This window comes from Halichoeres trimaculatus, unplaced genomic scaffold, assembly GCF_033239565.1.
Source record: "Halichoeres trimaculatus isolate MK-OKI-2021-1 unplaced genomic scaffold, fHalTri1.1 fHalTri1_scaffold_15, whole genome shotgun sequence".
Classification (NCBI taxonomy): Eukaryota; Metazoa; Chordata; class Actinopteri; order Labriformes; family Labridae; genus Halichoeres; species Halichoeres trimaculatus.
The window spans coordinates 9168315-9190688 of record NW_027437193.1 but is presented as its reverse complement, the minus strand read 5'-3'; the positions used below and the strand labels follow the sequence as shown (position 1 = coordinate 9190688).

The 22374-nt window shown below is 41.1% G+C and overlaps 1 protein-coding gene and 1 long non-coding RNA gene across 3 annotated transcripts; one reads left to right on the top strand and one right to left on the bottom strand.

Annotated features, from left to right (window-relative positions):
* Positions 1-2292: 2292 nt before the first annotated feature.
* Positions 2293-19659, top strand: jcadb (junctional cadherin 5 associated b). 2 transcript variants are annotated; one of them, XM_074689502.1, is made up of 4 exons: positions 2293-2419; positions 8828-9255; positions 11299-15218; positions 16573-19659. In XM_074689502.1, exons 2-4 carry the CDS (start codon positions 8933-8935, stop codon positions 16605-16607), a joined length of 4278 nt encoding a protein of 1425 aa, XP_074545603.1. In that variant the 5' UTR covers positions 2293-2419; positions 8828-8932; the 3' UTR covers positions 16608-19659. The 2 variants fall into 2 exon arrangements, with proteins under 2 accessions (XP_074545603.1, XP_074545604.1); XM_074689503.1 differs by lacking the exon at positions 2293-2419 and adding an exon at positions 2660-2909.
* Positions 18951-21538, bottom strand: LOC141804855 (uncharacterized). The gene is made up of 3 exons (XR_012599661.1): positions 21383-21538; positions 20165-20253; positions 18951-19022 (listed from the first exon to the last, which is right to left on the bottom strand). It is a non-coding gene; the product is annotated as an uncharacterized LOC141804855 (long non-coding RNA).
* Between the last annotated feature and the right edge of the window lie 836 nt (positions 21539-22374).

Sequence of the window (22374 nt, the reverse complement as noted above, 5' to 3'; positions counted from 1 at the left end):
CGAGATGTGCTCTCCCCTCCGCGGGCTTGGCATTTCACGCAAGCATGTGAAAGGGCAGGGAGCTCTGTGAAAAGGCAAGATACTTAATTTAGTTGGTCTGGAAAAAATTAGCTAACCTGTTTCTACTACAGGCTGTATAATTAACGAATGTAGGGTCTGTGATGTCACCCATCTGTTTCTAATACAGAGTTTTGAAGCCTATCGTTGATGGAAGCCATATTGGAGGCTAAACTCAAGGTGGGTTTTCAGCCTCTTCGCTACCAGCTAAAGAATGCTAGATAAAACAATACCTCCTGTACAGAGTGTGCCATTTGAGAAAGGAGCTGACAAGGTTGAACCATTTTGTGTACCAGGCTGTCTGCATGTTTATCTTGCTTTAAGATCAGCTCTTTTGGTTTGGTGTGTAAAAGTTTTCCAGTACTTTCACCTTCCATCCTCAAACAGACACTCAGTAAACTTCATTTTTTAGCGCTTCACAGCAAAGGCTTCATTTCTCTTGGCTGGAGGTTGCTGCTTGATTTGAACATGTTGTGTTACCTGTGCTGCTGTGAATTAAAGTGATAATCCAGGATGGAACAAGTTGGGTCCTATCACAAGGTTTAGGGCAGAAATTACCCCTACAGCAGTGTTTTTGTGCAGCAGAAGCCCAGGGCGCACGCACCAAACACCCCCTCCCTGCTCCTCTGCCGGTTTCCTCTGCACTCTGGACAGGGCCAATTTTTACTTGACCAAAAACACAAATAAACGGACTCCCACCGAAAAAATCTGATATCGGTCTGCATTCACGCTTTATTTAGAGAATTTTCAGCGCTTTACTTTCACACAAAAACACCACTAAATAAGGCTCTAGTTCTCATCGTGTCTCTTCGTCCTGGCAGGCTACCTGCGTTTGTTTATGTCTGTCACGCCGCGCGCGCGGACTGATACACTAAGCGGCGAGCGCCTCGTTGCCAGCTCTGCAGCAGAGGTAGCGCCGTTTTACAACACGATGAGAACTAGAGTCTTATTTAGCGGTGTTTTTGTGTGAAAGTAACACGCTAAAAATTCTCTAAATAAAGCGTGAATGCAGACCAATATCAGATTTTTTTCGGTGGGAGTCCATTTATTTGTGTTTTTGGTCAAGTAAAAATTGGCCCCGTCTGAGTGCAGAGGAAACCGGCAGAGGAGCAGGGAGGGGGTGTTTGGTGCGAGCGCCCTGAGCTTCTGCTGCACAAAAACACTGCTGTAGGGGTAATTTCTGCCCTAAACCTTGTGATAGGACCCAACTTGTTCCATCCCGGAGTATCACTTTAAACTTACCATAATTAAAGTGTAAACATGCTGTGAATGTCTAACTGTGGCAGATAACCAGACAAATTTCTGTTTTGACATACATGCAAGCCTGATCTGACCCATTTATAGTTTCTACGTTGTGCTGTTTATAAAAGACATGTATTTGCAGACCAGTCTAAGCAGGGAATCACACACAGTTTGTAGCTCTTGGGTTAGTTTTGCCAGCTAATCACAGCTTTAATCATCAGTTTGATGTGACGTGTCTGACAAAAAGGCACAAACATTGAGTCCAACTATTTTGGCTACTTGGAGTCAGTGAAACCCTCTGCTTGTGATGATTTGTGAGTCACTTGTAAAATAGTGCTGCAGGGATACCGTAGATCAGACTCCAACACTTTGTCATCAGTGAGTGGATCTCCGGGACGTGCATGTTGTCCTGTCACTCCTCCAAACAAGGGATCCCTCAGAGTGCGGCATGTCACAGTTGGCACAGGAAGGCCTGAGCCCAGCACATTTAATTAGCCAAGCTGTCTTGGCATTGGATGGGAGGGGGGACACACACAGTGACGAGTCATCAACATCACCAAGGGCGCGGTGCTGCTCACTGCCGTACTGCACACCCAAAACTTAACGGGATGGGAAGGGGAAACTTGTTACTGGGAAATGTAGTTTTCATTGGAAAATCATTTGAGTGTTGCAGCAAATATGAGAACAAGCAGGGGCAGAGCTTTCCTATTGACAAATTCAAGGTGTGCTCCTGACAGGTTCTAATCCACCAAACATGTGAAACAGAGATTAAAGCACAGGGAGAAACACGGACATCTCTGCTCCACATGTCTGCAGTTATCATTCAGATCAATATGTCAGATTGAATACAAAGAAATTACTGTTGCTATGAAAAAAAGCAAAGTTAGGGGAAACAGTTTGGAAGAAACCATTCTGACATCCCTCTCTGTGGCTGCCTGCATGTGAGGAGCCCACCCCACCTCAGCTGTAGTGAGGAGAGCCCAGTCCAGGCAGCCAGCAACCAGCGCGTCTCTGCCTACCAATAGGCATGCTCGGCTCAGGCTCTGTGCAGTGCTCTCAGTCTCAGCAGCTAAAGCTGGGCGCAGGGGAACTGCGACGGCCGCGCCAAGCATCATCCCAGGTATGCGTCTCTCTGCCGCTACGCCCTTTTCGTTTTTGCAATGTTATGGCATCTTGCTGCATGCTGTTTCTCTCATTCCGCCGGCACTGGCTTAAATCTAGGGAGGGGTTGCTGTGTCTTTTTTTTTCTTCTCTCACGTAGCCTCTGAGGTAGCGCAGGGCAGCGGGTCTAGGTAAACACAGTCAGCGGAGACGCATCTGCAAAACCGCCTCGTTAACCGCGCGTCAACTTGCACACACCTCAAAATGTTCGCCCTTCGACGGATGCGCGCTGAAACGCTGCCGCTGCTGCTGCTGGTGGTCGCGAGGCAGGGAAATGTGCTCGCTGCTGCGCCGCGTGCATTTCATGAGGAAAAAATTGCAACGAGGTTTTCATTTAGACAAGCTGCTTTCATCAAAACACAACCGCTGACTCTATTTTCAACTTGCAGCGCGTTCAGGTAGAGGATTTTTCTCTGTACGCGCTGGACTTGCGGCACAGGGCGAAGCAGGTATTGGGAGCTGATTTGAAAAATCATTTCATACTGTCAATTTCATGTAGGCTGTGCCATACAACACTGCAGCAGGCTATAGGAAGGCTACAGTAGGTCATACTGTGTCTAAGCACAGACAGCTATTCCAAAAGCAGTGATTCATTATTGATAGCTCTGTGTTATGATACGACGGATCTATTTCAAATCATTATTCATTCATACACTGAGTTCTCATCCAGGGGAAATGGAGGGGAGGGAGATGTTTTTCTGAGAATCAGGTGAACACAGTGCTCTGAAACCTGCTGAACTTGAGCTTTAAATGAGTTTTTTTCTCTGATTAGCCCTGTGTGCGTGCGCTCTGCTTTCCCTGTCACTAGGTAAGATGTAGGTACACTCCCTTAGCAGTTAGGGTGGTGCTGCCTGCTAGTGCTGATGTGTTACAGTGGCCACTACCTGTGCATGCAGTCTGCAAGGCCCGGCTGTACATTGGGGGCCTCCCTTCCTCCCTCCCTCAGCTCCGGGAGGGGTTGGTGGTCAGTGAAGCTTAGCATCTTAAAGTTGAAAGTGAACTCAGACAGACCCTTTAAGTTTAAGTTCTGTTTAAATATTTGCACAGAAAAGTTATTAATGAAAACTGCTCATAAATATTAATTTCTGGAAGCACAAAAGAACTTCAGTGATAAAAGCATTGGTTAGAGTCGGCAACTTTTCCAGCAGCAGACCTCTTTGTTAGGTCTCCTGACACACAAAGCCGCCACATCTGCCCCCGTAACAATAATGTGCATGTGGAAATCTGGCTGTGTTGTAGTCACTGATGGTACCTTTGTTGTTGCTATGCAAAAAAAGGCTCATGTGCTACATTTCCACTGCAATCATTTGAAGCTGTGACCTTGTCAAAAAGGGCCACAGTGAGTCTGCTTCTCTCTTCTTTTGTCTGATAAAAGTCTGCATAAAATGAAGCTTCTTTTTCCCCACCAGCTCATCTTCTCTGATCTTAGACTTTGCTAATTCAAGGAGCCCTCGAGTTGATTTTTGCTGCATTTAACACACTACCCATTCACTTGGAGAGCCGGGCAGAGTTGGAGGGCTTGAACGTCAGAAGCTCTGATGTGAACATGCTGATTCTTCATGTTATTTCAGGGTGTGCTCAGGCTTTTCTAGTCAATGAAGTTACACCAGCATTCATAGATTTGCATGTAGTCTTTCTGAAAATGTGGTTGGTTTCACACAGTGTGGTGTAAAGGGGGAGATTTTCTGCTGAGCATCTTACATCTGGATAGTATAAATTAGCTGGAGGCTATATTTAAAGTGTTAGTGTGAGTCACACAGTATGAAACAGGCTTCCAGGCCAGAAGCGACTCCAAAGTGCAAAGTGAATAAAGTTATGGACTGAGAAATGTTAAGGTCACCTTAAGGTCAAAAGAAAATTAAAGAGTTTCTTCAAATTCTACAAACTGTTAGCAGCTCTTTATCGGATAAATTTGCATCATAAAACAGTTGGAGTAATGAAATGTTTTAATGGCACTCTTGTTTTATGAGAACTTTTCTGTTCTGTGAATGAAGCTGCTGCTGTTAATCAAAAGAAAGTGAGTCAGCAACTATTTGCAAGTTGATTGCTTTATGCAAAAACATATTTTTCAACATGTAATATGATTCTGTTCCCATTTTCCTGACACATTGCTGTAAATTAAATGCAGTTTGGCTAAGTTTGCTTTTTAGATTAAGCCAAATAGGTTATGCATTTCTTTGAAGATGAAGTGGCATTTAGCAGACATGTTCAAAAAAAATATTGCAAATTATGTTCGAACTGAATTGTTATGTTCGTGTTAACTTTGAACGAGCCTTTAATACTCCAGTGGGACGAGGCTCCCAACCACAAAGGCCACCATCTTGTGTCGCCAGAATGGACAAAGAAGTAACAGGAGTGTTTTTGTATTTAGTGAGTGGCCACGGCAAAGAAGAAGAAGAATAGGGTGGTTGTGTGCAAAAGAATTTGTATTGAATCATACGCCTCTGAAGCGTCTCATCCTCTGAGGCCAGAAGAAAACACAGAAAAAGGATTGTAACTAGACATTACAGAAAATTCCCATTTCAACACACTGTACCTTCAGATTGATGATTAATCATTAAAATATTTGATGGCTTAAGTGATTACAAAATGAATCTGAAGCTGCATTCCAGTTTTTTTTGGAGCTGCTGTACTATTCAGAGAATTTCTACATTTACCAGAAGTTTAATTTTGATAAGTTTCTCCATGATATTATTGGCTTATTTCTATTTTCCCTGGTAAAACTTAAAAAGTTAATTATCAGTACCAGCTGCTACCTGCTGCTAATTGGTTGATATGTTAATTATGTGCACCTGTTGACAGCTTCCACATGCAGACATTGAGCTTCAATATGTCGGCCGTAAAGAAGTAGTTTGAAGTAGACAGGAGGAGCATTAGAGCACTCTTTCAGCAGTAGCAGTTAGATATGCATCTTGGGAAAACAGACTGTAATAAAAAATGTAGGCTATATCGCATGGCTCGAAGTGAGGTCTCTACAAAAATTGCTCCCCCTGGTGGCTAGCTGCAGTATAGGTCAAAAATTAATTTCCCCAGTCATTCAAGATGGGCTGTGGTCAAACTTTGAAAAATCAATACACCTTGTAGAAATGTTTATCACATCTGATTGTTGTGATGATTTGAAGATATTATTTGGCTGCCTTGTGTTCAGGTCCTCTTCTTTTCTGAAAAGTTTTGTTTTCATTAGTTATAAGAGGTTAAAAACGAGGCTTTAACAATAACTGACAGCTGCCGTTCTTATGTATTTTTTTCAGGGATTGTAGAATATGCTGGGAAGAAAAACCAAGATGAGATTAGACTCTCGAAAGAAAAAATAATTATCATTTTTGTCACCTGGCTCCACTCAGATTCTCTCATTTGGCTTCATTGGCAAATGACTCTATGTACAGTCTATGCTCAAGAATTGTCATTTTTAAGTAATTGACAAGATAACTTTATCATTTTTGGTAGAATTTAATGTTAATCTAAGTTAAAATAAGAGTAACAAGTTAATGCAAGGGTGCTACAGGGAAAACATTGTGTTTTCTACAAAAAAAAAGGAAAAATATTGGTATTAATATAAAAATCTAATATTTGCAACATCCAGTTGTCACATTGTCATATGTAAACGGGCAGTTTTAGCATCATTTTTAAAATGATCATAATTTTTTAATATTACCATATGCATGCATCCTAATAATGGACCACATGGAAAACATATATGGTTTAATATATATGTATAATGTATATGGAGCTAAGCTAAAATAAGTCATGACCAGCGAACAGTTTTACTTAATTCAAGAGTTAAAATTTTCATATTGCGTCAAACTTCTTGATTGTAAAAATGCTGTATGGAACTGAAGTATTTTGTTTGTTCAGTGATAAAAAAGACAAATCACTGTGATAAATTCTCTGCTCTGAGAAACTTGTGTTTTTACATCTTTGGATGGTCAAGTCAATTAGTCAGATATATCGTTTTAGGCCAGTTACAGAGTGTGTTCGTTAAAGTTTAATAAAAAACGTTTTGAAACATTTAAAGTAACTTAAGTGTGGAAATATCCTGACTTATGGTGGAAGTCTGCTCTCACACTAACGTCTCTGATTCAACACTGTACTTGTCCTTTTAGTGACACCTCCTTAATGGAAAGTGAATAGCCAGCCACTATTCAAGTCCAAACATGATTTAGCCAAAATGCTAATGTGTGCAAAGCCTTTGATCACAGAGTTACTGTTTTATAAGCCCTCCGCCGTCTTCTCCAGGCAGGACAGACTGTTATAGCCTCTAATTAATATACCAGACAAGGAGGGCTGCTTTTGTATTCACGTACACACACAGCAGAGCGCACACAAACCACAGAGGAAGTTAGGACAACAGTCCATTCTCATTTAACTTTTAGGCAATAACAAACAGTCATTCAACAACTTTTTTTTTTCTCATATGTCCCCACTTGTGTTGTATTGACAGATGGTTTTGGAATTGGTTATGAAATATGTAAATGAAAAGTAAAGTTTCATCGTCAAATCTGTCAACTCTTTTGACATTGATTAAGTCGTGTTTCAAGCAAAAATGCAAAAAACACCCCCATCAATCTCACTTCCAAAATAACCATCTGCTGATTTCTTTTCATCTTTTGTAGTTTGTTGCAAAATATTTTGGAGTTTGGACTGTTGGTTGAACAAAACAAACGATTTGAAAACATAATCTTAGGCTTCAGGAAATCATGATGGACATTTTTTTTTCTTTTTCTTTTTTTCTTGGCACGGACCAAACAATGATTCAGCAAACTTAGACAACAATTAGCAGATTAATCTTGCTGAAAATAAACATTAGCTGCTGTTTATTATATCACTTTGCAAGACAATATTGGCAGGACATCTAAATGCATAATTTTGTATTTTAATAGTATTGAGGATGCAGTGAAAACAGTTCAGTCAATGAGAAGTGCTGAAATAAAAATCTTTAAAGGTTCAGAGAAGGCAAAATTTTGCATGGTGTTCTGAAAAACTTCTGGTGTTACAGTCTATGCTTGAAAATGTATAAAAATACAAAATACCACATTACAGAATGAAATACAATAGACATAAGGATAGATGTAAAATGTTCTTTGATGATGTGAGTTAAATGAGTTAATTTTGTTTTTATTTTCAGCTAAAGTAATTTTCTAGTTCATTTTAAACCTTTGACTTGTCTAATTTGGAGTTTCAATAACTCTAAATAATACTTCAGCATTGAACTCTGAGTTTCTGATCAGGAGATGAGTCATATTATGTTTTTCTATATCTATTTATGCATTAAATATTCTTTTTTTGGCTTTTTGAACCATAACTAGGATAAGAAATTAGCTAGAGTAGAAGAAATGGGAGGAAGAGGAGAGCATTGCATGCCGCATAGCGCTTCATGTTAGAGTTATACCTGGCTGCCTGCTTTAAGGACCCTTTTCATGGGGTTCACATTTAACCACTGAGCTAAACTGACTCCAATGAATCACATGAATTACTTGTGATAAATGCCCTATAATTTTTTTCCTGATGCTTTTATGATCAAAGAAATACAAGCACCTTGCGCATTTATAGCGTGCTATCCATGTTGTACCACGACACAGTATGTCCATGTGCGCATACATGTGTGGATTACCTTAAGAGTATCAAACACAGACAGCTAGCATCATAAAGAATTTAATCTCCTCTGTCTTCTTAACGTTGAGGAGTTACTTTGTAGTTTCCGCTCTGTCATATGAAGTTATTCTCATCCATCAGAGACGGTGCAGCATTGTCCACAGGCATAGATAAGTGCAGCTGTCAAAATGCAGCTCTGACTGTCTGCAGAACAATACCCGTGATTGTAATAGCTGATGACAAATGTTCCACCTAGAAAGTGCTTGTGTTTAGGTTCAATCCCATTTTCCCCTGTGTTTATCGCAGACAATGGGTGGAAAATCATTATGTAGGCAGTTAAAGGATGGGAGCAAATCAGTTTAGAAAGATGTCTTCAGGAGGAAAGGTGTGGCCATAAACATGTCTTTTTATAGTGTCTAGATCTGAGCGAGGGTTGTTCATATTTAGGGAAATCATCCGGACTACAGAGTGAAACTAATGGGATGTTTAATTTGTCATGTCTTACCTTAAAACTCTTGTTGTGTGCCTCTGAGTTGCCCTTGGAGACACAACAACAGCTGCACAAAAGAGAGTGATATGTTTAGCAAATGTTTAATATAGAACGCTCAGAGAGCTTTCAGCAGTGCTAAAAGGGTGCTGCATTAACACATCTTGAAAGGTAACAGAGACATCTGTAAATCTCTGATTCTCTGACGCGAGCGATGAGAAAGACTTTTAGGTGCATGCAGAAAAGCTCTGTTCACGTTGTCTCTTCCCTCCCCTGTCCTCTCCTCAGTGATGGCCTCCGCTGAGCAACCGTGCTCCAGCTTCCACCAGCAGCACTGCGCATAAGGCAACACACCCACCTTTGCCCTCCTGCCCAGAAGTGAGAGACACCACCATGTACAGTGTGGAGGACCTACTCATTTCGCATGGATATAAACTGCCCAAGAGCGAGCCTCCGTCTGCCACGCCTTATGACAAGCGGCCTGCTGATTGCCAGCGTGAACTTGTGGACAACAGGGCTGGCCGGGGGACACTGAACGGGTACGAGGCAGACCGTGGGACATCTTTAACAGGGATCTATGGCAGCAGGCAGGCATTGGTGAAGGGTTACCCTGTCACTGACGAGAGCGGGGAAAGGATCCAAAGGAGAAAGGAACTCGGCATCGGTATCCTAGGTGACGCTCAGCCCTTGGGTGATTCTCTTGCCACAGATAGTGGGTGAGTGATTTTTTTCCCTCTCTTTTGCGATCCCCCCACACCCTTTACCTTGCCTTTTTTTCCTCTCCCTCCCTTCTCACTGGGGCCCTTTGGTATTGCATGCAAAACTGAGTCTGCACTGCGCAGGGTTTTTTTTCCTCCTTCCAGAGCTGCAGAACACTGTGGCTGCAGCAGAACCACTGACATATCTTATGCTGGGTTATGAGGAAATATGAAAGGTGCCTTTGCAATCTTCTGAGCTGTTTACATGCCTGCACAGAGGGGTGGCTTGCGTCTCTGTGGAGCCCACCCGTGTGCTGGTTTCATCTCCACAGCCTCCACCAGGCAGGCAGATGTAAACAGCAGCACTAGACAGTGAGCAAACTGAGGACTGAACATGCCTCAAGACAGGCGCGTAATCACTCCACTGTAAACACTGGCACACTGAATCACGCCCAGCACGTGCTCTGTGATGTAAGCATGTTGCTGGGCAAGTGTGCACAGCGCGGCTCCCCTCAGCTATACAGTAGCATATGCTGCTGAGGATGATCCATTGACTTTGCTGCTTAAATGAATGAGCAACGCGGTGATTCAGTGCAGTGCAGATAGGATGTGGAGCTCTTCGAAAGCACGACTGTAATTCATCTTTTTTGCAAATCAATTAAGATATTAATGAAACTGAATATTTTTAAGCTTATAGTATATCATTAAATGTATATATTTCACTTATTTTCTTTTTTATTTAGGCTTCATATATCTAACTGTGGATGAATCGAAAACGTGAATCAACCAGCTTAAAAAAGCTTGTTTAATGATTCACTACAACTGATAGAGCTCATGGTTTACATTTGAATGTCATGCAGGATTTTAAACCCACTCAGTCTCTCCATTACATCTGACAGTCATCAGGGAGGCTTAAAACAAGCTTTGGAGTGACTGATGACCTGCAGATATTCATGGACACCACAGTGTTTCTCTCTTTCATTCAGCAGCCCTGGATATCTCACCACCACCCCTTTACAAACTCAAAATCTAGAAGCTGTAGTATCTGAAAAAATGACCTTCCTGAATGCAAAAACTGAAACCTCTTTAAAATCTTAATCTGCTTAGATTAAGGAGGCCATCTTTAAAAGAGGACTGATTTTGGCAGCACATTGTGCATCTTTGCATATCCAGCACATAAGAGGTAAATATGGCACCATAACTAAAATCATCTCTAGACACCATTGCTTTTTTCCCCTCCAGCGGGACCGCTGTTATGAACGTGCCAGCGACAGCTCTTATACACTTGCCATTTTATGTTAAATTCAGCATGCATTTTTAAATTATATCACGGCTTGTGACGTTACATAGCATATTCTCCCTAGCAACAATCATGAAGGGCTGCTTCTGTAGATTTTCTCTATCATGTTTTATCGTATCAAATAGTAATACTCAAAGGAAGGTCAAGAGGTGTTTCCTAAAAGGGTACAGTCTAATCTTACTTATTTCCTTATGTGATCACTCAAATAGAGGGAAAAATGTACTTTCAGTCATTTTAGATTTATAAGAATTTGAGTATACAATCTCTGGGATCCACAGTCTGGCTGTCCAGATGACCAACTTTCAAGATAAGGTCAGCACAATTTAATATGCAGATCATATTGCAGTAGCATCACAATTTCATGGTTTCTTCAAGGGACTTAGGAGCCGCTGACTTAAGCACTTCTGTCTCTTATGTGCTGGCTCTTCCTGATTAAGTTGCATCAGAAAGTATGAGCCGCCAGACCATAATCTTCTAATGTTTGATGGTTAGAATAAAACTGAATTTTTCAAAACATTTTTTTTAAATATGAATACTAACAAACTGTGATCATATCAAAAGGATGTGATTCTGATAAAATTTTGTGTTTCCCTGTGTCCAAACTTAATGACTGTGAGTCAGTTGTGATATAACCTTCAACACCCTTTACCCCGCCCTGAGATATAACAGCTCAAGTGTTGACCTAGATTCACAGATCACCCAACTTTCCTTCAACAACACTCTAAATGCCCTTTTAACACCAAACTTGTCCTTTTTTGCAGGTTCTATGATGTTCCCAGTTTGACTTATTCTGAGCCACTGAGCTATGACGAGAGGGATGTTTCCTACTGGCGGAGGCGAGGCCAGGACTTCAGTATCCTTCTGGACTATGCTGATGGCAGGGAGCTGAGAGCCTCTGCTGGTGCATGGAGGCCACAAGCCCTGATTACAGCAGAGGAACACAGAGCCGAGAGGCAAGCGCAGCAGCTATGGGAGGAAATTTCCTGGCTAAGGGACCTGGATGCAGCCCCTGGTCAGCTGAGGGTGACTGGGGAGAGGAAGTGCCAGAGCCTTGGTACAGAGGAATGGAGGCCTGCTGTGGGCCTGGGGAGGCAGTTGTCTGATGGGGATGGGGAAAGGTGGGCTCAGGACCACTATCGCCTGAGAACACCAGAGGGTTTTTTTCACCCAAGAACTAAAGCAAAGTCTCAGTCTCTCCCCAGAGTTTTATCTCCTGATGGAACTAGCTGCAGAGATCTCATTCCATCCAGGCCTAGCCTTCCTGATAGACAACAGAGGATGAGCAGCACTGTCTTCTCTGGGCCCTATAGTAGGTATATTTACAGCGGTGCTGTTAGGGACAGGTGGGGTAGGAATGCTGGGCCAAGCAGCCATGTTGCACTTTTACCAAAGCCCAGGTTCAGCCGGCCGTTAAAGCCTCCGTCATATGAGATTCACCAGCAGACTAGGGGTAGCGCAGAAATGCTTGCTATAGAACAGGGTGCCAAACAAAAGGACAGGTCTATCTACTTTCCAAGGGGAGGGGAGCTGAGACATGACTATTTCGCACAACACTCTGCCATCACTGGAATGGAGCCCCCTGGGTACATCCCACCCCCGTCTTATAGAAGAGTCCCACCCCCAAGAGCAGTTTCATTCAATCGCAATGAAATGGCAAACCTAAGATGGAGGGCCGAAGCTCTGCAAATGCCCATGTCAGATCCTGGAAGGTGGTTATCAAGACAGTCAAGCAGTTCATGGCTGGAACAGTATGGAGAGCGTGTTGCATCTTATCGAAAACAGGTTCACTCTGGACATGAAGAACAACCCAGTCATGCCCGTCAGTTACCAACTGAAGAACCAAGAGTGAAGCAAATCTCAGGGGGGCCTAGCGGAACTTCTCTTACTGACTCAGACAAAATTCGTAACATCAACAAAGAGATCCCATCCGCGAAGAATCTAGGACAATCGACAAGTGATAGTGCCTTTCCTCCTCAACAGGGGCCAGCTCCTGTTCCTGTTCCTGTTCCTGTTCCTGTACCTGTTCCTGTTCCTGACACCCGAAAAACAGCTCCCAGTGAAAACGATAGCATTAATCGATGGTGCAGCAGGGGAATAAACAAAAAAAGTGACAGTGTAGCTTCTGAACAAAACCGAAGCCAGTTTTTTCCTTCATCAATTCTCGGTAAACCACCACCTCCCCCATGCAAGCCGGCTGACCAGGGTGTCTCTGAAACTGTGCCAGAGGTAAAAAAGGTGGAACAACCTGAACCCCTACCACTACCACCACCACCAGAGAAGGACAAATCTAAGAACCTAAAAAAGCGATTAAGTGAGACAATTTTTTGTTTGGTGTCTGTTCCTGTTACTCCTCAGCTTAGTGGGACAATCCGTGATCAGAACAACAACAATGAGAAGTCACCAGACCCAGCGGACAGTCCAAGTGATAACAAAACTGGCCATTTAACAAACCAAAGTCTCCAAAGCACATCTTCAGCTGAAGCTGAGCTGCAAGCACTAACTGGTAGCATAGCAAGCAGCAAAGCGAGCAGTAGAGCAAGCAGTAAAATGTTTAAAAAAGTATCTTGTAGACCCCCTAAGATAAATCATTACAAGGAGATGAAACTGTCGGGAACCTGGCCTTCAAACCAGTATCGAGACCAGGAGACACAAACTAGCCCAGAGGCCAGAAAGGCTGACCCTGAAAACAAGGAAGCACAACAAGACCCTGTCCCTCCTGGCACTGAAGTTCCTCCTGATAGTAGTGGTGCAGTGGGCACTGCCTTCAGTTTTCCTATAAAGGGAGTGAAGAGCCTGAAGCTCTCAAGCAACAGCGCCTTCTCCCTGACAGCCACTTTCTCCAACCAGCTGAACAAGAGCACAGCTCAGCAGCCAGCAGTCCCACCCTCAGGAAATTCAGAGGAGGCCAAACCAGCAGCAGCAAGCAGTGGACAGGAGGCATTTGAACCGTTTTTGCTGAAATCAGCCAGCCAGCGACCATGGGATGCTGTTAAAGAGCTGGAGACCATCAAAAAAGAAGTCCAGGATCAACAACAGCAAACGAGCAGCAAACAGCCCAGTGTTGACAAGTGCATAGAGGACCTAAATGAGGCCTACAAAGACATCTTGGAGCTAGGCACTGCCAGCAATAAAGTCCCAAATGGTTCTGTTCAAATCCCTGAGCGAATCAAAATCCGACTGACATCAGAACCTCTCAACAAGCCCAGCAGCCTTAGGCGCAGTGCAGTAAGCTGGTCTGTTGACCCAGAATACAGGGAAGTCAAGAGCGCCTTCTCCAGGCCTGCCACTAAGTCAGTTACCTTCAGCAAGCAGCTTAGGGAGGAGCTCCCTGTCCCACCTCGGGAAACAGGCTTCAGAGAATACAGGGTTGTTGCGCACCTTTCACGCAGGCGGAGCAATGATGGCAGGACAGTGAAATTGGACCTGCAGGATGAGCCTATAGAGACACCACTTTGTGACTTCAGTCCAACAACAAACACTGCAGCAGCTGAAGTGCCATGGGCAGACAGACAGCCAATGCAGGATGCCTCTACGCTCACAAGTCCTCCTGATTATGAGGACATATGCCAGACTTTGCGTCAAACGAGAGACCCTGCAGATGCCAAAGTGTCTGCAGGCAATGTAAAAACTAATGACGCAGAGACTCTTCAAGATCTCAGTATGGAATCAGAGGAGGAGTGCCCTATATGTAAAAGAGAGCTTGAGAATCAGATGAGACAGGGCCCATTGCCTCCACTTCATGAGGAGAACAGCTCGGACAGTTCAGCCAATCAAAATGGCAGTCCACCACAATGTTCTGCAATAGAGAGCCCAGCAGAAGATAAAAAAACAGAGGACCCAAACAGCTCAAGTTTAAATCAGGTGGAATCTGATGTAACAGGGGAGCAGCCGTCGTTGTCACAGGAAAATGAAGAAGGGGGTGAAAAAACAGACAATGCTCTGGCAGAAAACTTGAACAACCCTGCTGAGAGCACACAAGCCACTGGAACTACAGAGCAGAGTACATCCACAACATCAGCCACTGATGTTCCTGCAGACCCCTCATTAGCAGAAACACAGAGTGCAGGTGACACATTAACCAAGGAAATAGGAACAGGAGAGGGTGATGTCATTAGTGGAGAAACACCTGAAAGCAGTACAGACAAGCAGATAGATGAAGGAAAAAGTGAGTGTGAGGGACTGGACGATACAATGTCTACTGAAAAGCGGGAGCAAGAAAAGAAGCCATTCACTGTCCCAGAACATAGGCTTGGTCTAAGGACTCATCTGGGGCGAGACCACCCAGGGTTACCAGAGTTTCCACCAGACAGACTGCCACTCTCAGTCCCCCCAAACTTAGACCGCAGGCTGTCTCTAAGCCTTGAGGGGGAAAAAAGGAGCAAGGGCCCCTCCCACCGAATCGAAGCGTTGCAGAATAAGCTTGCCATTTCTCCAGGTCGGGTGGCGGTTGAGCGCCTGGCACGGATGAGGGACGTGGACATTATGTATCGTGTGAGGCGCCTTAGCATCAGGAGCACTGACTCTGGGGAGGGAGACGCAGAGGGGGAGGGCAAGGACGAACAAACAGAGGAGTTCCAACCTGCTCCTCAGACTGACAAGGGTAACATTCAGGAGGTCACCCAATCACAGCAGGTCTCTGAGGAAAAAGTGTTGCAAGATAAGCAGGAGTCATCTCTCTCAGGTAAGAATTAAAACTGTTTAACACTGAGAATCCTTGTGAATAGGTGGGTTAATCAGGATGGGGAACAATCTGTACAGCTTTGATGTTTCACCCTATATTGAAAAAAAATGAAGTGAGAGTAAAACTTGCATTTCTCTTTTGGTTCTTGGTCCACAGAATTCTACATCTGAAAACAACTTCAGAGTTATATAAAAAAAAAGCATAATGTATCATATGACTTGTCTCTTTCAACAGATTATAATGAATACCTCAGAATTATAAATTTGGTTTGTTTCTCTGAAGTGTGCAAATGGTATTAACAGGGGATGTCAAAATAATTGTTTTTATCACGATATGGTGAAAGTACAAAAAAGAAGAAAAAGCCATTTTTGTCCATGGGGACACCATAGCTAATGGCACATTTTACTTTGCGCTTTGTGTCAAACAGAACTGAAATATCGCTGAATTGTGTGAGCTACCACGTATGAGCTAAGCACACAGGTGCAACCGTTTACACTGATTTCAGCAACAGCATCACTATTTTGGAGTGTGCACATTACCACAAGACCTGTGGATGAAATGCAATCAAAGAAGTGAACTACAGTGCTTGCGAAATGGGTGGCAATTGACCGCAGGCTGGTCAGACTAGAACTCCTGAAAAATGCAGCTTAAACAGCTGAAGCTCTCTCCTACTTTTGAGACATGGTTTTAGAGGACACTAGTGCTGCAGTGGTGAATTTATTTGAATTATAAATGTAAAAGTCAAGTTCATAAACCACATTTTGTTGCTAGTTTTTGATACCTAATCAAAACTCTAGTATGATTGCCTCAAATGGTTAATACAGTTAGAAGTTTAAAAAAGGAAAGGATTTCACCTTGCAATTAACTTTGTAAATTCTGCAAATATCCTAATTTGAAAAATTAATCATTTGCCAGCCAGGGTATTTACTTTTTTCAAAGCAATTTTCAAAACACACAGTTGAAACGGATAAGTTAAAATGTCCCGAAGGGATGGGAGCACGTGTGCATAAAATCTTAGGAACTGTTGATCTATCTCTGGAGGGTGTGGTTATAAAAACTGAAGGGACTGCAGTTGGTTTTTCTTTTAAAACATCTTAAATGATTGTGTTAGTGCATACAGCCGGAACAAGTCCTCTTCACCGTTCAGAGATTCAAATATGTTTGCAAAATATCAAACATTTGTTTGAATGGAATAATAAAACCAATGCAAAGCTTATTTTCAAAACACGTTTTATGCTTGAGAGACGTATTTTTGAAATTTGTACATCATAATCTAAGACCTTATCATACAGTAGTAGATTAATACATCAACAGACGTTTCCCTTGATGAATCCTTCTCTTTCTCATGTCCCAGAACACCATGATCCCAGCCAAGCGGGGACAGTGTAGAAAGACTGCGTCTATCATCTCCATCTGAGGTTTTTAGCTCCAACACTGTGACCTGGCTGCCTACTAGAATGCCTTCATCTCATCTTGACACTGAAATGGCCTTCTTGTCCGACAAGAGCATTGTGTACACCTTCACCCTTGGCGCTGCGTTGACTTCTAAGAGTGCTGTTCCACTGCCAAAGGGAGGTGCCCTTTTAACTTGTGGGGCAACTTCCACCCCAAGTCCCTCCCCAGCCTTCCCAAACTGACTTCCCACTCCCCCATCCGTCCTCCATCCCCAAACCCATCCTCTTTTAGGGTTTCTACTATTAGTCTTCTTGTAGCGGCTTGTCCTTTCTATTCTATCCTCCCTATGCTTTTCTCATTGGCAGACATTATGCAATTCTGTCATGCATACAAGAACTCTGAAAATGTCCATAGTGAATACAGTCAAGGGATTCTTGCAAACTGAACAAATCTGTTCGTATATGGGCAAGCTGTAAAGGATATGAATGTAAGCATTTATGTTTAACTTAAAGTAGACATAGAAGGGTTATCGTCACAAACCTGTTCTGTTGCATTTAAACTACACCAAAATAAACTTTGTATCTGATTGTCGTGGTTTGGCGACAGCTGTTTTAGAACTGGACATCACTGTCACTGGCTTAAGAACTGTTTTGATTTTCAGATGAGATTAATCAGCCTTTCTTTTTTAAGATTTAATGACATTGTGCCCTGACTCATTGCTTTTGTACACACTGCTACCATGACCCATATTGCTCTTCAATGAAGAGTAACTCTGCACCACTTGACATGATAGATCAGTAACCTATTGTACGATACATTGGTTCTACACTGGGGAGAGGAAGAGTTGCCTTCTTTAACAAGATGTGTGTTAGTCCCCTAATCAATCCGATGTATAGCTCCTATTTCCAGGTAATTTCAGGAAGCAATAAAGGCACGGATTGAGTTAAAGAAGTGGTCGGCAACTTTGATTCAAATTAAAGATAGAGATAAGATATAGTAAAAAAAAAAAGAAACGTAGAGCAATATTGTTGTACAAACAGCTCAGTGGTGTAGTGGAGCTACCTGTAGGAACCATTTTCAGGAGTTTTAATGTGAACGTGTCATTTAAATCATATTACAGGGATATGGACTTGTGTCAGGGTATAAGGGGGCTTCACAGGGGTGGGTGCTTTACTTCATGATAAACTGTACATCTTTGTTCATACATCTGTATCGCAAAGAGACAACATTTCACTGAATATTTATTTTTGTTATCATCAAATTGTTAATCAGTTTGCATAATGTACAAAATAAAGTATATTTTAAATATTTTAAGAGATATTTTGTATTTAACCATGAAATTTTATTTCTCCACACTTCTATCTAGCTGAAATGATCATATGTCTGTATAGTATCATATTGAGAGTATACATAATTTTCTAGTGCTTTAAAATCTTAGAGGGTGGTTGAAGAAAGGATGGCCCTGTGGTGTGCCTTGTTCACACGATTTGGTAAGAGGAAGGGTTCATCACTGCTTGGCTAGAGGTGACGGAAACTTTTTGATTGTGCCATAATTTCCTATTTGATAGTGCTTTTTCATAAGCTAAAAGTCAAAGTTTTACGCTTCATGTGATATTTGAAACATCAATTCATCGCAGTTGTATTTGGTATGTTTGTTTGTGGTCAGAGCTGACCTGTGTCTCATTTTTGTCTTTGTGTGTCTTCCAATTCACACCATGTGTTGCTCTGTTGTTGGTTCCTCAATCTTGATTAGAAATAAAATTGGGATTTTTTTCTTTTGTTTCCACCTTCCCTTTCTTCTCTCCTTCTCCTCTGAAAGTCCTCTTTTTTGTTTTTCTGTAGAGGGTCTCTTATGGGTCATTTGTTCTGCTGTCTCTAACTCTTATTGCACTAAAAGATACAATGCAGTATGCTTTGTTGGCTAAAAACCACGTATGTGCAAAACTTGGAAAAAAAAATTTTGTTTTTCAAATACAGGGGTTTTTAATAAATCGAAAATCGAACCTAAAAATAAATTGTGTAAAAAATGTTCTTATGTATAAAAACAAGTTTGCAGTTGCGTGTTTTTTTTCCCACAGTAGCAGTGCTGCATTGATGAAAAGTATACACAACAGATTTGTAGGAATCTCTCGCTCATCAAGTATCACTTAATGTTATGTAGCATTTAACAGTTGTAGCATTCTATCAACTCAGAACTGTCTTAGCATTTCAAACATTTCTTGTAAATTTGCAAATATCATGTCGCCTTATTCAGTGTGCATTACATTATACTTTAGGCAATGCCAAATACTAACGTACTAAGCACTGTTCATACCTTAGGTTTTTACAAATGACTTACTGTTCTGCCATGCCTCTGGCTGGAGAGGTGCAGTAGCATTGTGGATAGTTTCTGCTCTTCATGCTGATTCTCTGTAGAAACATTGAATCAAAACTGTGAACTTTAAATTAACAGAAAGCATAATTTTAAAAAGTACAGCATGAGATTCAGTGTTTCAAGATGAGCCCACTGTCAGCATCACAGGGAGGACAAGCTGGCACGCCCATAACTACTAACACATCTCATTTTCAATCCATTATGGAGACTGGAAGGCCTTGCCTTGGTCTTGTGTGTAAACTGCCCCTGACAACATTTAAATACCTATTTCAGTACATATGCCCCCCTTAATAATTGGCATGTCAGGTACACTTGAACATTGTGTCATTTGACTTTTTGTACTGCAGGTTACGTGCAACATAAAGTGATTATGCACACTTGTAATATTTTCTATTTTCATATGAGATTTAAGTGCTTTTTGTACTCACTGACATCTTTTTTTCTTCCTTGCATGAAATGCAAGAGAGAGGAGGAAAAAATGTTTTTCATAAAGTATATTTGCATTTGGTACTCCAACAGTAAAACCGGTGGGCAAAACATTATGTTTCATAATTTAATTTACAAAACTATGCCAAGTATTTAAAAGCTATTTTTAGAGTAATTCAAATGAGAACTCATTCATTTTTTTCCTTTAAAACATGCCTTTATCTTTGTATCTATAAATATGAGCATAATCCATAGTCATATGATTGTGCTAATGTTGTATGATACTGCAGTCTGATTCATAAATAAACTCTTTGCATGAAAGCTGTGTTTGTGATCAATTTTCAACATGTACACTGGATTTACATTCAAAGATATCTACATTCCCTTAATTTCAAATAAGAGGTACATCAGACTCTTCTGAAATTCTTTGGAATGCATTAAGGCAATAAAAAAAGCCTCAGACAACTTTGTTATTTCCTCATGGGGCAATTTGTGCGGAGCAGCTTGTACAAGAGAGAAACACAAATACAAACGAAGATGGGTTGACATACAAGCAGAGAAAGAACTACACAAGGAGTTAAAAGCTAAGAACATACATAAGACTAAAGGAGATGATGAAATTCAGCCTATTTGCACAGTTGTGAACATATTTTCACATATGATCATGTACTAGCAATTACCCAGCCTGACTGTCAACCTGAGCCTCATGTGCTCAATCAGAGCGTTGGCAAAGACAATACTTGAGCCTAACCTTGTAAAAACCTCCCGGCAAGCTCTCTGATGGTTGGATGTCATCCATTCTCAGCCGCTGTTCAAATTCCTCTTTGTACCATCTTTGTTCTAAAAGGAGAGCGAGAAGTCAGATTAGCACTTCCTCTGATGTGATACTTTATTGATCCCTATATAGGTACTGTAGGCTTTTTTTTTCTAACAGACATTCCAGCACTTTGCTCTAAGGCAAATTGGCAGCTTCTTGAGACAGCAGAGGAGGCTGAGTTATGTAGGGTGTATATATAGAGGCATGAAACCATAGACTGTGTAAGTTCAAGCAATGTAAAATAAAACTGATGACAATGTAGTTATGAAATGTGTTTTTAGAAATAATGCAATGTCACTAAAAACGAGAAGCCCTTCGACATAGAAACTGTACAAAAGATTTAACAATACATAGTTTCTCTTGGGGTGTATGCACCCAAAATAGGCCAGAATGAAACACAAACAATTCACTTTGAATGGATAAAAATGCAGCCATATTACATAAAAGTTTTAACTATTTATTTAAAATAAATCAATAGATTAAAAAACACAACCACAACAACTAGTACTAAAAAGGAAAAAAAAAACTTAAAAAAAATATCAAAAATGGCTACTTTGATTTTTATTTACTTTAAAAAAACAAACAAAAAAATAGTATCATAATTGTATTAGATGTCATCTTTGCCTTCCTTTTTTTCTTTTTGCAAAATGTATTATTGCTGAAAATGCCCTCTAAAGCTGCAGGATAATTGATTCTCCTTTTACTAAACTACAGTTCAGTATTTTAGCAACCCAGTTTGATTACATTTTGATCTGCAATTAATTAAGTTAATTCACAAATGTGCTTTTTTTTTTCTCTGCATCTAAAACACCATCAGACAAGCCAGAGCTACTAGCTACTTACTTAAAAGTTATGCCAGGGTTTGCTCGGCTGTCTCTACTGGTTTAGTGCTCCCAGTCAACAGCATGGCTTACTCAATAAATTGCCCCCCAAAATTAAAAAGCTTACATTTTTCAGCACAATAGGACATTTCATGTTATTCACGTCATATGAGTGAATAAGTTTCCCGTTGTAGCCAAATTAAAGTGGTGTAAGCTAGTTACACTGACTTAACTTTGACCAACGGTCGGCCACAATTACGACGATTTCCGGTCTCTACGCATGATATTAATTTACCTATGTATTATCTGTAGCAAAGTGAGATGTTCCTACCTTTGAAGACAACCAAACTTCAGGAAACGTTAAGCGAAGCAAACATGGATTTTTTTGTTTTACGACGCGGTCTTTATCGCTGAAGAACACGGGCTGGTGAGAAGAAAACAGAACCTGCTACTTATTTGAGTTCGTCTATTTACAATTTCCAAAATGGCGGTCTCTTTTAAAAATACGCCATCCGTCATCTTCAGGTAAGGTTGGGAAGTAACCTGTGACCCAAATATGTCCCATTGTTTTCTTCTGTTTTGTGACTGTTGATAAAATTGTACGACACAAATCCAAAGCTACATGGTTAAATTTGCAACTTCCACTCTTTATGACTTAGAGGTTGTTTCAATACTGTCTGCAACTACTAAAGTTATAGCTAAAGTTTGCACTTACTGTCATTTGAAGGTAAAGCTGAACTCTCAAAATGACATATTTACCAACTAATGTAATTTTGATTTTGAAATGAAATGGTTACAGCCTGACAACATGTATGTTAATTGTTTTATTTTATCACACCAAGGTCAGAAAACTGCATAACTGTCATTACTGTTCACCTTTCAGACTACTATCTCAAACTCATCTTCATATGGCACCTTTCATAATTTAAAATATGCAGCCCAAAGTGCTTTACAAAGAAAAAAAGACAATATATTAAAGTGATATGTAAGAAGATTCCTTTAAAATAGTTATAAGAAAAAAAAAATCAGTGCACTAAAAATACAGAAGATCTGATGAGTAGCATATATGTCAAATAAAATGATTTTTTTTTAAAAAGTTAAATGAATTGAAAAGAGTTAAAGCTGAAATGATTTAGAATAAACATAAAATGATGTAAAATAAATTGATAATACAAGTAATACTGGGTCTCCATACAGGGAAGAGTAACAGTTTATTACTTCCCCACATATTCCAGATATAATTTATCATTGGTTGTAACACAGCAACTAGATACTCAGGAAGAAAACTGAGCTGAGCTCACTTCTCATGTATTTCATTTGTTT

Bases quoted from the DNA above. Each gene is read 5' to 3' on its own strand.
- jcadb (XM_074689502.1), top strand. From the start codon at position 8,933: ATGTACAGTGTGGAGGACCTACTCATTTCGCATGGATATAAACTGCCC. The intron at 9,256-11,298 runs GTGAGTGATTTT...CCTTTTTTGCAG, and splicing joins TCTCTTGCCACAGATAGTGG to GTTCTATGATGTTCCCAGTT. The intron at 15,219-16,572 runs GTAAGAATTAAA...CTCATGTCCCAG, and splicing joins GCAGGAGTCATCTCTCTCAG to AACACCATGATCCCAGCCAA.